This window comes from Cetorhinus maximus, chromosome 10 (genome assembly GCF_964194155.1).
Source record: "Cetorhinus maximus chromosome 10, sCetMax3.hap1.1, whole genome shotgun sequence".
NCBI classification, from domain to species: Eukaryota; Metazoa; Chordata; class Chondrichthyes; order Lamniformes; family Cetorhinidae; genus Cetorhinus; species Cetorhinus maximus.
This window is the reverse complement of record NC_135888.1, coordinates 23,649,440-23,663,847: the sequence shown is the minus strand read 5'-3', so window position 1 is coordinate 23,663,847 and position 14,408 is coordinate 23,649,440. Positions and strand designations below refer to the sequence as shown.

At 46.2% G+C, this 14,408-nt stretch overlaps 1 protein-coding gene across 1 annotated transcript; it reads left to right on the top strand.

Annotated features, from left to right (window-relative positions):
* Positions 1-776: 776 nt before the first annotated feature.
* Positions 777-14,408, top strand: gtf3c5 (general transcription factor IIIC, polypeptide 5). The gene is made up of 11 exons (XM_078550179.1): positions 777-992; positions 1,485-1,713; positions 2,945-3,143; positions 4,223-4,418; positions 4,964-5,068; positions 6,889-7,003; positions 9,040-9,120; positions 10,847-10,944; positions 11,347-11,429; positions 12,191-12,333; positions 13,329-14,408. Exons 1-11 carry the CDS (start codon positions 792-794, stop codon positions 13,469-13,471), a joined length of 1,593 nt encoding a protein of 530 aa, XP_078406305.1. The 5' UTR covers positions 777-791; the 3' UTR covers positions 13,472-14,408.

The window sequence follows — 14,408 nt, the reverse complement described above, 5'->3', positions numbered from 1 at the left end:
TCCTCCTTGACATCGACCCCCATCGACTGCAGCCGGAGCAGATTCTGCATGTTTTTCTGGAGTCGAGACATTTCCCTCTGTTCCTTTCTAGCTTTCTGGGTGCCTTTGAGGATGAAAAACCTCTTGATGTTTCCCTTGATCGCTTCCCACCAGTGTGTCAGGGACTCAAAGAGGGGTTTCACGGTTCTCCAACCTTTGTAATCACTCTTGAGCTCCTCAATGTTCTCTGGGGTCAGCAGTTGCACGTTTAGCTTCCATGCCCCCCTGCCCACCCTCTGGTCCTCTAAGTGGCATCGGTTTTCTGTGCATGGCGCAGATGTACATCGGCGGTCACCTTTGCAGCCATCTTGCGTTGGCAGGAGACACGATAACGTATTCTCCCTTCTGGGTCAGTGTTTAAAATAAATAGGAACAAATCCACAAAATTATATTGATTAGATATTTTGGCATCTCTTCTTAAAATTATTAAAATGGTTCATGATAGTTCTACGAGAGGTTACATGTATTCACATTAACCTGTCAAAATCTATTATGTAAATTGCTGAGAATGTATTACCACATCATTAATATTCCATATATATTTACACATTCTATATAAAATACGACTATAATCCCTGTAATAATGCAGACATCGTGTACACAAACATATATTGTGAGTATGTTTAAATTATATTCATGTACAATATAATTTAATGGGAGGAGCAGGCGAGGCGGAATCTCTGTCGGCCGGGCTCTTTGTTCCTGCCGCTGGTTGGGAGTCGGACGCGGTTGGTGTGGGACCGGATGTTGACATGGCGGCGGTTGCGGGGATGGAGCCTGAGCCGTGTCCCGAGCCCAGCCAGCGGTCAGCGCCGTCCCCCAGCACACAGGCCACGGCGGTCAGGCTGCGTTTTGAGGCGGAGAGGCGGCTGGTTTGCGCCGAGTATCCGGGGATGGTCCGCGACCCGCGGAAGATGCTGGAGACCCTGGGGGGAGAGGAGGGGGTTTCCCGGGTGAGTGAATGGCCGCGTCCCCAATAAACCACGGGGTTAGATACCGAGTAAAGCTCCCTCTACACTGTCCCCATCAAACACTCCCAGGGCAGGTACAGCACAGGGTTAGATACAGAGTAAAGCTCCCTCTACACTGTCCCCATCAAACACTGCCAGGACAGGTACAGTACGAGGTTAGATACAGAGTAAAGCTCCCGCTACATCAAACATTTTTTTTTGATTTTTGAGCCATTCAGATTATTTTGCCATATCACCTTGCTGTTTGTGGGATCTTGTTGTGCACTTAGTGGCTGCTGCATTTCCTACATCGCAACAGTGACTACACTACAAAAATTACTGCATTGGCTGTAAGGTGCCTTGAGATGTCTGATGACTGTGAAAGGTGCTACATAAATGAAGTCTTTTTTCTTTTCATTTACACTCTTAATTATGCTGTATGGATGCAACCACTTATCTCACGATAATTCTTCCAACCTGTTTATTTTGCAATAGACCTACGCTGACCCGTGCCGGAGGCTTGAGCTGCACTTCCGTCCAAAGGATCCTTACTGCCACCCAGTGTGTGCGAACCGCTTCCCCTCAACCAGCATGCTGCTCAGGGTTAAGAGGAGATGGAGAAAAGTGAGAACGAAAGCATCTCCTGAGGAAGTGGGTAGAGAAGAGGAGGTTAAATACGAGATGGAAATCCTTGGCGTTATTGGGACCACTTACAAATTCCAGGGTAATGTGTTATCATATTGTGTGTGGATGCTGTTTGGTGTCTTCAGAAGTGATAGGGAAATAACTAGTCTGCATTTAACCCATGACAGATTTCAGCCTTAGATTGGGAGCGGAAGATTTGATGTTATGATGTGTCAAAATCTTTGCTGAGCTAGGAATTTTTGATGCAGACTGGAGAAATGGGGTGTGAACAAGGGGGAAAAAACTCTTGCAGGAGACTTAACCAAGGACCATTATAAAGTGGTGAAGGGAAATGAACTCATGGCACTCTTTCAAAAAAGTGCAAGGGGTTTTCCCTAGTGTCCTGGCCAATATTTATCACTCATGCAATAATGTCCCTCTGTCGTACTCCGCTGGGTTCACTCCTCTTCAACTCTGCAAGATGCTCCTCAGTAAGTCTGTCTTGGGCTAAGTGCATAGTATTTCTTTTCCCCCTCTCTCAGTTTCACAGATAGCTCAATCAAGTAAGCAGTCTTCATATGTGAGCCCAGACTCTAAATTTCACAGCAGAATATCATTGAATCATATGGTGCAGAATGGGACCATTTGGCCCATAATTCCTGTGCTGACTTTTTGAAAGAGCTGTCCAATTAGTCCCACTTCACCTCCTTCCTCATAGCTCTGCATTTTTTTTTCCTTTTCAAGTACTTATCCAGTTCTCTTTTGAAAGTTACTATTGAATCAGCTTCCACCGCCCTTTCTGACAGTGCATTATGGTTCTTTTGCCAATTATCTTAAATGTGCCCCTCTGGTTACTAAGCCTCCTGCCAGTGAAAACAGTTCCTCCTTATTTACTGTTACCCAACCCTACATCATTTTGAACACCTCTATTAAGTCTCCTTTCAATCTTCATTGCTCTAAGTCCCTTATAAGTAAGTAAATCTCCTCTGCAACCTCTCCAGACTTTAACATTCCCCCTGAAATGTGACATCCCGAATTGGACACAATACTCCAACTGAGGCCAGACTAAAGTTTTATTGACTTTAGCATAACTCCTTTGTTTATTTTTGATGCAGGGGATATTAAATATGATCTTGTCCTTGACCAGTACCATAGACCCTCAAGGATGAACAGACAGCTTTCTGTCATCTAGTTACTGCTCCTCTACTTAAATTGATCGGTGGCACTTCTGAAAGCAAATCTGTTCCTGATTCTGTGACACCACATCCCCACAACCACCCTACTCTATGCCCACATTCATTTAATGTGGGTCTTCTAATTGTGTTTGATAGGAATGTCCGATTTCCAGTTCCTGGTTATGCACACAGCAACAAGTGGCTCGCAGGTGTCCATGTACAACAAGGTCATCCTCCACAAGCCCGAACACAAAGAGTTTTTTGACCAGGATTTGCCGCTTTACATCCCTCCACCGATATTTTCCCGTGTGGATAACCCTGTGGATTATTACTACCGGCCGGAAGTCCAGCACAGGTCAGTATAGGCGCCCGATATTGTGAGTTCAACTCATTAAATTTGCCAGGGCAGCATTTCAGTCACCAAAGTAGAAGTGTAGCAACCTCCATTATGTTGTATTCCAAACAATTCTTGATGGTTCCAAGTTCACTACACTATTCTATTTTGCCTCAATTTCTAAAGCTTTATTTTTCTAATTCCTCCTCCTATTGTCCTACAGAGCCAAGTGACTTGCTTCAAGGCTTTGTCAGTGACATTCTGCAGCTCATCACTTGCCATTGTAGACAAAAGAGACCAGAGGCACAAGTGAGTGCCCTTGTAGTTCTTTCTGTACTGAAGGTTTCTCATGTGAGCCTTGGCTAAGTGAGCTACACTCTTGACTCTGAGTCAAGGATTGTGGGTGTGAGTTCTGGTCTTGGTCTAGAACATTTAATCTAGGCTGATACTTCAGTGCAGTGCTAAAGGAGCACTGCATTGTTGAAGGTGACGTCTTTCAAATGAAGTGTTAAAACTAAGACCGTGTCTGCCCTTATTTGGACGCAGAAGGTTCCATGGCAGGATACAAAGAGCAGGGGAGTTCTTCCAGTGTCTCAGGAAACAACCACCACTCAACCAGCACCTAAAACAGATGATCTGATCATTATTTTATTGACATCTATGGGATCTTGCTTTGGACAAATTGGCTGCTGCATATCCCTAAATTACAGCAGTTCAAAGAGTATTTCAATGAAGAGAAAGCGCTTTGGAACGCCCTGAGATTGTGAAAGATGCTATAGAATTGAAAGTTCATTCTTTCACATCGTAATAATAAATATATATTTTGTCATGATCACACACGCTAATAATGATAAACTGATGTGGGAAATCAAAGGCACACCTCCCAAGAGCTGGTGATAGATTGGTCCAGTCTGTGTTTTAGAAAAGGTGACGTCCGAATCTCCGGTCTTGGAACCACAAGGAAAGGGAAGGATAAGAAAGAGGTTCTGTTCTTCAATTACATCGGCATTTATCTGGTGTTGATGGAAAAGTCAAATATTTGGTTTGTGTGAAAGTATTCCAGAGAAGTTATTTTTATTTTTACCTTTCCCTGTTTTCAGGGATGGTTACCATCCTCCGAAACTATCCAACGAGAACCTGATTGGCTTGGGGCGAGCTCGCCGTCCTCACAATGCCATATTTGTGAATTTTGATGATACAGAGGTGCCATCCCAACCTCTTGAAGCTGCCGTTCAGAACTGGAGGAAATTCAACACTCAGGCTGCAGACCGGAGAGCTGAAGAGGAGCTGAAAAGGGTGAGTGGCAAAGGTGTCTCTGCCTCGTTTACAGTGCCCCTGATGTTGTTTCTTCAGATCAACGCTCTGTAACTTTTTGAAGAAGAGCAGGGGACTTCTGTTTGGTGTCCTGGCCAATATTTATCCCTCGACCAACACCTAAAACAGATTACCTGCTCGTTAGCTCATTGCTGTTTGTGGGTCCTTGCTTTGTCAAATTGCCTGCTGAGTTCCCTAAATTACAACAGTGACAGCACTTCAGCAATTGGTTGTAAATGCTTTGAGATGACTTGAGCTCATGAAAAGCACAGTATAAATGCAAACCTTTCTCAGTGGACAGACTTGCTTAAATTGCAGCTCGGCCAGTAAAACTGATACAACTGAGGGCCACTTCAGAGGGCAGTTAAAAGCCAACCACATAAAAGCTTGGTGACTGTCAGGTCCCATTTCCATTGCTGGGAAAGGGTTACAGGCACATTATCACAAGCTTTGTGCAATGCAGGAGTGTAGTTAGGAATGGTGGAACCTGGAGTCTGATTCTGCGCGTCTGTCTTCTGTCTCCTCAGCATTTTGAAATCCGGCCCATCTGGTCCCGAAATGCAGTGAAGTCAAATATTGACATTCATCCAGACAAACTGAAGCTGCTCCTGCCTTTTGTGGCCTACTACATGGTGAGTTACAAGTTGCTGCTCTTCCTTGGCTCCACCCATTAATTCAGTAAGTGAATGCAGCATCCTGTGTGCTTCTGAACTGTATCCACCTTATCTGGCACTGAGGTGTACAGATTGGGTCAGAGCTGCGTTCATGTCTCAGTGGGTCTTCCGTGTTTGGGCTTAGTGGCCCTGGGCATCTGCCAAGAAATTCGCCCCATCACTGACCAGTCACCCCCGCTAAAAATGTTAAAGTAGGCCCATTGGGTGCTCTGTTATGGCTCCTGACCCCAGGAATTAAATAGTTGACAGCACTCACTGTCTTGACCTCATACAAGAAGAACTGGCACTTGGATGAAATACCGGGTTGGGGTGGGGGAAGCTGCCATTCTGTTGTTTCCCCGTTCAAACCCCACCTTCAAAGAAATGGGTGTTCTCAGTTTGTAGTGAAGGGTTTATTGAATTCAGAGACTTGTTTTTGTGGCATATGACTTGTTACAAATTGCATTTGGCACGTTTTGTTAAGCTTTTGCTCTGAGGGTTGACAGGTCCTGGTCTTTTATATCACGTTTTGATATGCACAGGCTAGCGGGGTGGTGGTTGGTTCAGATGAGGAAGGAATGGGCCAACTAACTTGGCTAGTACAGGGTAGGTGATGGACATTGATCAGTGTGAAGCTTCTTGAGACATTGGGGTCTTGAACTGTGAGTAGTTGGGGGGAAGGCAAGGATGAATATAAGTTTCACCTCCATGCACTTTTCTAATGGTGTACAGAATGTCTACAGTCATGGAGAGACTACATCTGTGGAGAGAAAGACAGAGTTAACATTTCGAGTCCATATGACTCTTCTTCAGAACTAAAGAGAAGTAAAAATGTGGTGAAATATATACTGTTTAAGGGGGGTGGGACAGGTGAAGCTGGATAGAAGGCCAGTGATAGGTGGAGGCAAGGGAGAGATTGCAAAAGGTCGAAGGGGTGTTGATGGTGGTGATACTGGCTAAAGGAGGTGCTAATGGTGACATTAAGAGTGGAAAGCAGAATGAGCAAGTGACAGCCTTAGTGGGGGTGAGGTGGGGTGGGGGTAGGGGACAGTGGTGGGAAAAAAGATTGAAATAGGCTAAAAGGTGGGGATGGAAAAATGAATAAAAATGGAAATAAATTTTTAAAAATAATAAGAATAAAAATAGGTGGGAAAAATATATATATATAAAAATTTTTAAATAAATATTTGAAAAAAGGGGATCAAAAAGGGGTGAGGACGGAGGAGAGAGTTCATGATCTGAAGTTGTTGAACTCCATGTTAAGTCCGGAAGGCTGTAAAGTGCCTAGTCGGAAGATGAGATGCTGTTCCTCCAGTTTGCGTTGAGCTTCACTGAAATGTTGCAGCAGGCCAAGGATGGACATGTGGGCATCAGAGCAGGGTGGTGTGTTGAAATGGCAAGTGACAGGGAGGTCTGGGTCATGCTTGCGGACAGACCGAAGGTGTCCCGCAAAGCAGTCACCCAGTCTGCGTTTGGTCTCTCCCATGTAGAGGAAACCGCATTGGGAGCAGCGAATTCTTTGCTTCCACCTATCGCTGGCCTTCAATCCAGCTTCACCTGTTCCGCACCCCCCCCCCACCCTAAACAGTATATATTTCACCATGTTTCTACTTCCCTTCAGCTCTGAAGAAGAGTCATACAGACTCGAAACGTTAATTCTGTCTTTCTCTCCACAGATGCTGTCAGACCTGCTGAGTTTTTCCAGCATTTTTTGTTTTTTTTTTCTCACAGAAACATTGATTATTTAACTCGGTAGTCACTCTGCTGTCTTTCCTTCCCTGCTTCACTCTCCTTCACAGCTTACAGGTCCCTGGCGAAGTCTCTGGGTCAGGTTTGGGTATGATCCAAGAAAAGATCCCAAAGCAAAGATTTACCAGGTGTTGGATTTCAGGCTTCGATGCAGCACCAAACACGGTAACTGATGGGGTGGGAAGAAGCAAATCGACTGTAACCAGCACATGAAAATAATTAATTCAATGGTTATGCAATACAAGAAGAAACTATTGCATATATTTAATTCCTGCTTCCCCTTCTCAACTTTGTTCCCTCCTCTAATCCAAACAGACACTCCCAATGCAGTACTGTGGGAGTGTTGTACTGTCAGCGGGGCAGTACTGAGGGAACGCTGCACTGTTGGGTGTGCAGTATTGTAGCAGGCTACAATGTCAGAGGGGCAGTGCTGAAGGAGCACGGCACTGTTGGAGGAGCAGTGCTGTGGGAGTACTACATTGTCAGAGGGGCAGTGCTGAGGGAGCACGGCACTGTTGGAGGAGCAGTGCTGTGGGACTGCTGCATTGTCAGAGGGACAGTGCTGAGGGAACGCTGCACTGTCGGAGGTGCAGTTCTGTAGGAGGGTTACACTGTCGGCGATAGCCTTTCAGATGAGGTATTAAGCTAAAGCCCTGTCTACCCTCCCAAGGTGACGTTAAAGATGCCACAGACTATTTTGAAGCAATGTAGCAGCCAGTTTGCACACAGTAAGATCCCACAAAACAGCAACATAATATCCAGGTTATTGGTTTCAGTGATTTTGGTAGAGCAGTAAATACTGGCAAGGACACAGGGGAGAACTCCCATGCTGTTCCTCAGAATAGTCCGGACGGTCATCTGGTCTTCTACATCCACCTGGGAGGGCAGATGGGGGCTCAGTTTATTGTCTAACCTGAGAGATGGCATCTTCAACAAAGCAGCACTCCCTCAGCACCGATCCTCTGTCAATGCAGCGCTCGCCCAGCACCGACCCTCTGTCAATGCAGCGCTCGCCCAGCACCGACCCTCTGTCAGTGCAGCGCTCCCTCAGCCCCACCCTCTGTCAATGCAGCGCTCCCCCAGCACTGACCCTCCAACAAGTGCAGCGTTTCCTCAATTATCAATATTCTCAACTTAAAGGGAGATGGTGGCGTAGTGGTAATGTGACTGAACGAGTAGCCCAGTGGCCCAAGCTGTAGGGAGACGAGTTCAATCCCACCACAGCAGTTGGTGGAACTTAAATTCAATTAATAAAATCTGGAATATAACGCTAGTCTCCGTAATTGTGACCATTAAACTCTCATTGATTGTTCTAAAAACCCATCTGGTTCACTTTAGGGAATGAAATCTGCCATCCTTACCTGGCCTACAGAGTAATTTGGTTGATTCTTTACTGTCCTTTGAAATAGCCTAGTAAGTCTCTCGGTTCAAGGGTAATTAGGGACAGGCAACAAATACTGGCCTTGCCAGTGGCACCAACATCCTATGAAAGAATAAAATTTTTTAAAACTGCCCCTTCGACGATGCAGCGCTCTCCCAGTACTGGCCTCCAGCAATGCAGCGCTCCCCCAGTACTGACCTCCAGCAATGCAGCGCTCCCCCATTACTGACCTCCAGCAATGCAGCGCTCCCCCAGTACTGGCCTCCAGCAATGCAGCTCTCCCCCAGTACTGGCCTCCAACAATGCAGCGCTCCCCCAGTACTGGCCTCCAGCAATGCAGCGCTCTCCCAGTACTGGCCTCCAGCAATGCAGCGCTCCCCCAGTACTGACCTCCAGCAATGCAGCGCTCCCCCATTACTGACCTCCAGCAATGCAGCACTCCCCCAGTACTGACCTCCAGCAATGCAGCACTCCCCCAGTACTGACCTCCAGCAATGCAGCGCTCCCCCAGTACTGGCCTCCAGCAATGCAGCGCTCCCCCAGTACTGGCCTCCAGCAATGCAGCGCTCCCCCAGTACTGGCCTCCAGCAATGCAGTGCTCCCTCGTTTGTTACCCACATGTGTCAACCTAGACTTTGTTCTCAAGTCTCTGGAGTCAGGCTTGAACCCATAACCTTCTGATTTTGAGACAAGTATTCTGCCCGCTGAGTCACAGCCGATTCCTGAACTATGCAGATAGCCCAGTGGAGAACAATTTAACTGGAAACTTTGCTGTTAAATGCTAAAGATGATGCAGTATTGATAGCTCTTTATTTTGCAGGTTATATGCCCTCGGACATGCCCGTGAAGGCAAAGCGCAGCACGTTTAATTACAGCCTCCCCATCACCATCAGCAAGCCAGGTAAGGGCCACAGAAGATACATAAAGTGACGAGCAGGAAAAGATGCTCTGGTCCGACCAATTTGATCCAACAATTTATGATACCTTGTGCCTCACAATATCCTCCCATCACCCCAATTCAAAACCACGTTATCGCCAGGGAGGGGCAAACAATTATACTATAAGCCCAGGACACTTTTTTGGGGAGGGCAGAATCTGGGAAATCCCTCTCCAAACTGCTTAGGTGATCAAGAGATCACTCTGGCCCTGATAATTCCCTGCAGTACCTATCTTTCATATGAGGTGACCTCCATCCCATTCAGAAACAGGTCCAGCTCTCGCCTGAAGGAATTCAGTGAATCAGCAAACACTGTATGAGATAACCGCCTGATCCACAGACCCACTGTTCTCTGGGGAAGTTCTTGTTCATGCAGCACGCTGCTGTCATATAGATTTGGACATTGGAGGTGCTGCCTAAGCAGGGAGGTGAGATCTTTCTAGTTCTTGTTTACAGATAGTCTTGAGAAGCTGGTTGGCCAATCCCATCAGACCCTCCTCTATTTAAAAAGATTAATTGGAAAGGGAGAAAGGATGTGGAAGTTTGTTCAAATGCCTCCATGGCCTCGGCCTTCCCTATCTCTGTCACCTCCTCCAGCCTTACAACTCTCAGATCTCTGTGCTTGTTCTTCCCCAGTTTCCTTCACTCTACCATAGGTGGTTTCAGCTGCCTGGATTCTAAGCTCTGAAATTCTCTCCCTAAACCTCTGTTCAGACACTCCTTAAAACCTATCTCTTTGACTTCTCCTGAGGTCAGAGATGACCAGGTCATTTGTGTCACTCCCACTGCTACATTGGCATGGACCATCTAACTTAGCACAGACTGGGGGTCAAACCTGGACTTTGCTGATATTTTTGGTTCCCTTCCGATGTAGAGATGAACAATGCTTGTTCGTAACCAGTTTTGATTTTTGAAAGGGGCCCTGGTGTTGGGGCTGCCTCTTTAATGTGAGAGGGAAGGCAAGCCGAGATTTCCCGGGTTCTGTCCACCTCCCTGCTCACTGAGGGCACTGTAAGCGGGCTGGACATTCCCCGGGCTCGTCTCAGAGGCCAGTTTCAAAAGATTATGAAGAGGCCTCAGCCTGAAGGGTACACGACTTGTGGAGAAAAACAGAGAGGCTGCCGTCCCCGCTAGTACACAGACCAGCTACTACTTAGGAGTGCTGCTAGATCCAAGAAAACATGTATTTCTCGGAATGTTTGCTGCTAGTTGTTAACCCAATTACAGTCCCCACCGCTTACAACTTTGGTCTGAATGCCTTTTCCCACTGTGGACAAAGCTTGCTAAAACCAAAAAGCGAACTAAGCAACATTTATTTTTTAAAACACTCCACTCAACAGTTACACCCAGAATTTCCTCACTGAGGCACTTTAACCAGATACAAAGGACTGATTGAGATTGCTCGAAGACCTGACATTGGCTGACATCAGCAGGGCTTTTTAACTCTGTAACTAAGCGTTCAGTACTTGTTGAATGGCCTAAAATAGTCAGCCTGCTAAATGTGTTATAAGCGGTTCATTTGTAATTGATGCATTTGATGATGGCATGTAGGCTGATATATGCAGCTGCCATGTCAAGTGCGAGCAGTGTAAGGGGCAACTGTAAGGTGGCAACTGTATTTCCTTTAATTAAGTATGTGACTTCTAAATCAGACTAAGTTTAGAATTGATACTCTTTCTCCACCTCTTAGCTCCCCAGGTTGTTAGTATTCAGGATCTGGCAAAGGCTCCAGCAGTTCTCAGTACCCCGCAAAGGAAGAAACTAATTACATCTGGATACAAACTCAAAGTAAGTTTCCAGCACAAAGTATTATTATTGGGATAATGTTTTTGAGTTTTTGTAGGGACAGGCACAACATGGATGGTAATTCATGGGCCGGCGTGAGTCATAAGGAGGCTCCATGGTAAACACCGTACACAGGGTGTGGGTGCTACAGGTTTATTGACAATGTGCTGAATAACTCTTTCCCAAGTTTCCCCTGTTGTTCTGCTCCATTCAGAATTGCTTTAGCCATTACTGCCAAAGTGTCTTTGAGGCCCCTGACGATCTGATTGTATTCCTCTGCAGTAAAGTGCCAGTTTGAAAAGTCCAAAACGCTGGGTTTCAACAAAGGATTAGATTAGAACAATCTGTGCTTTATAAAATTTGAATGCGTCGTTGACCTGATTCCTGCTGTTCCTGTAATTCCAGAAGTCGGCCTACATATTCCAAGAGCACACTTTGCCACCTTATCGTCAGATGTTTTACCAACTGTGTGACCTGGATGCAGAGAGGTACTGACACCTTGCACTTTCACCTTTTAATAGGATGTATTCACAGGACATGCTGGGGAAAAGTAGAGAATGGGAAGGGAGTTTTAGGAGCTGATGGGTTGAGTAGAATGGGGTGTGTAAGAATGGAGGAAGTTTGTCTCAAAGGGTCTGTTGCATTTTCTAGTGAAGCTGAGCTGGTTGAAGGATGAATATTGGCCAGGACATATGGGAGAATGCTTCTGCTTTTCACATACTGCTGAGGGATTTTTTTACCTCCACCTGAGAGGATCTCGGTTTAACCTCTCATCCGGAAGACAGCACCTCCAACTGTGTAGCACTCCCTCAGTACTGACGCTCCGACAGTGCAGCGCTCCCTCAGTGCTGATCCTCTGACAGTGTGGCGCTCCCTCAGTGCTGCACTGATACAGTTAGCCTGGAATATGTGCATAAGGCTCTGGAATGGGTCTTAAACCACCCACCATCAACTTCCTAACTTAGAGATAAGAGTGTTACACACCGAGCCACTGCTAAGCCACAGACCTGCATCGTACATACCCCACTATTCGTCGTTTGGACAGCTCCATCTGGATTATTACCTGCACACAGTAACCTCCAGTGAATGTTCAGTAGAAGTACAGTAGTTGTGGAAAAATAAAGGCGTAGAGATTTATCTAGTGCCTTATCATGTTCTCAGGGTGTCCCAAGAGTTGCAAATGCTGGATGATGATTTAAACGATTCCTCTCTGAAAACTGTTCCCTTCTGTTCATCTGTTTGATTTCAGTTTAAGGAAGATAATTCATCGCAACGAAGGCAAAGAGACGACATGTACTGAGCGGGATGGTTGGTGTCTGGCAAAGACCAATGATGAGCTCCGGGATCGGATGTCTAACATGATTAAAGAAATCTGGCGCAAGAACAAAGCAGGTGAAGCCAACGTCTATACTGATAAGTTTTTAAATCTGTCCAATTTAATTACCTTTCAGCTCCCAACTCTGGCTGTCCTCCTTTTCCTGCTTCCCTCCTGTAACCGTGACCACTCCTTGCTGCATGCCAACTGACCTCCCATTGTGACAGCACTTTTGCCCCTTCCTCCCCTCATTCTCCCCCAGCCCATACAATGCACTGTGTTCTGGGTTCTGTGACATCTATTCGATTTGACACTAGATGAAGCACAGATTCTGAGTTTGGCCATAACCTGAGAAATCTCTCATATATGAAGCAGGAGCAGAAGTTTCTTTAATTTACTCGTTCACGGGATGTGGGCTTCGCTGACTGGGCCAGCATTTATTGCCCATTCCTAATTGCCCTTGCAAAGGTGGTGGTGAGCTGCCTTCTTGAACTGCTGCAGTCCACGTGGTGTAGGTACAGCCACAGTGCTGTTAGGAAGGGAGTTCCAGGATTTTGACCCAATGACAGTGAAGGGATGGCGATTTATTTCCAAGTCAGGATGGTGAGTGGCTTGAAGTGGAAGATGTTCCCATCTATCTGCTGCCCTTGTCCTTCTAGATGGTAGTGGTCGTGGGTTTGAAAGATGCTGTCACAGTAGCCTTGATGAGTTGCTGCTGTGCATCTTGTAGATGGTACACACACTGCTGCTACTGTGTTTCGGTGGTGAAGGGAGTGAATGTTTAAGGTGGTGGATGGGGTGGAAAGTATTCCTACATGGGCATCTTGTGCATACAGCTGTATTAGGAAGTGAGCTGGATAATGGTCACTCTCATTAACATGGCTTAGCATTTGTCACCGAATGTATTCACCCTTCCCCTGCAGGAACTGCTCACCTGCCTGGTGTTTCTGCTGGTGTGGACAGAGCGCCTGAGGGGAGAACAGGTTGTAATTCACTGCCTGGTCTGTTGTGTAAGACTTACTCTGCTTCTCTGTACATAAGTTTTTCTTTTTTTTGTGGGGGGGGGGTTTAGCTTCAACTTCGAAGAAGCCATTGACCACACAGGAGAGAGAAGGATCTGAATCTGCCGAGGATGAGGAAGATGAGGAGGAAGAGTATCCACCGTCAGAAGGAAGCGAAAATGAAATGGAGACTGAAATTCTTGATTATATGTAATTTGACTGATCATGAGCTGGACTTGCTGACATGGAGGGAGAGCAGAGTGATGCTGATTCTGTTAGACAGTGTTTGAATTGTCCTTCTTTACTGAAGGAGGCTGGTATTTCTACAGCCACTGCACATTACAACAGTGTGGGGTTCCTGAAGCAGGGCTCGTGTAACCGGTGTGAGAAGGAGCTGCTGCTGGAGTTGGTTATCGGCTATTCACTAACCAATCTGCAGCTACTCCCACTTTGCCTTTTGCCTTGACAGCCAGCAGATGAACAAGCATTAGGTGCACTATTGATGACTGGAGGCGGTATGCAGAGGCCATGTGCCATGATACAGCACTCTGTAACATCTCTGTTACATACACGGTGAGGCTGGTGGTTTGTTTGTCTCGGTAGTGCAACAATTTCAGATTTTTCCCACACTATTGGATGTTAAATGGACCCTGTCACCATGGGTGCGGTGCAGCAGTTCATGGTGTTTGGGGTGGTGACCATCACAGGCTGAAACCCTCTATGGTTCCTCGTGCATCGAGTTCCTGTCCAAGCCTTTGTGTAACAGGCCACAGATACGCCTTATCTAGTGTCCTGCCGCTATCCATGGTGCGGGCATCACAGTCGGATAGAAATATTTCTGATGCAGTCACAAGATTAGATGGTGAGGCTTTTACTGTTAGGTAGTCTAATATATCTTGTGTCACTTTTACAGTGATGGCAGTTACTCTCCACCAGGGATCACACCACCTGCCCTAGGGAGGGGCATCTTCTCAGCCAAAACTAAATTCAAACCCAAATCCCAGAGTGGATGGCGTGGTGAGTTCACCATCAGATGATGCAACCCATTGCTCTGAGGGACCCACTTCTGTTAAACCTCTTTTCAATTCTAGCCCCATAAAGGGTGGTATTTAAACATGGTTTGCTCTTATTAAATATAATTTGTAGTTTGA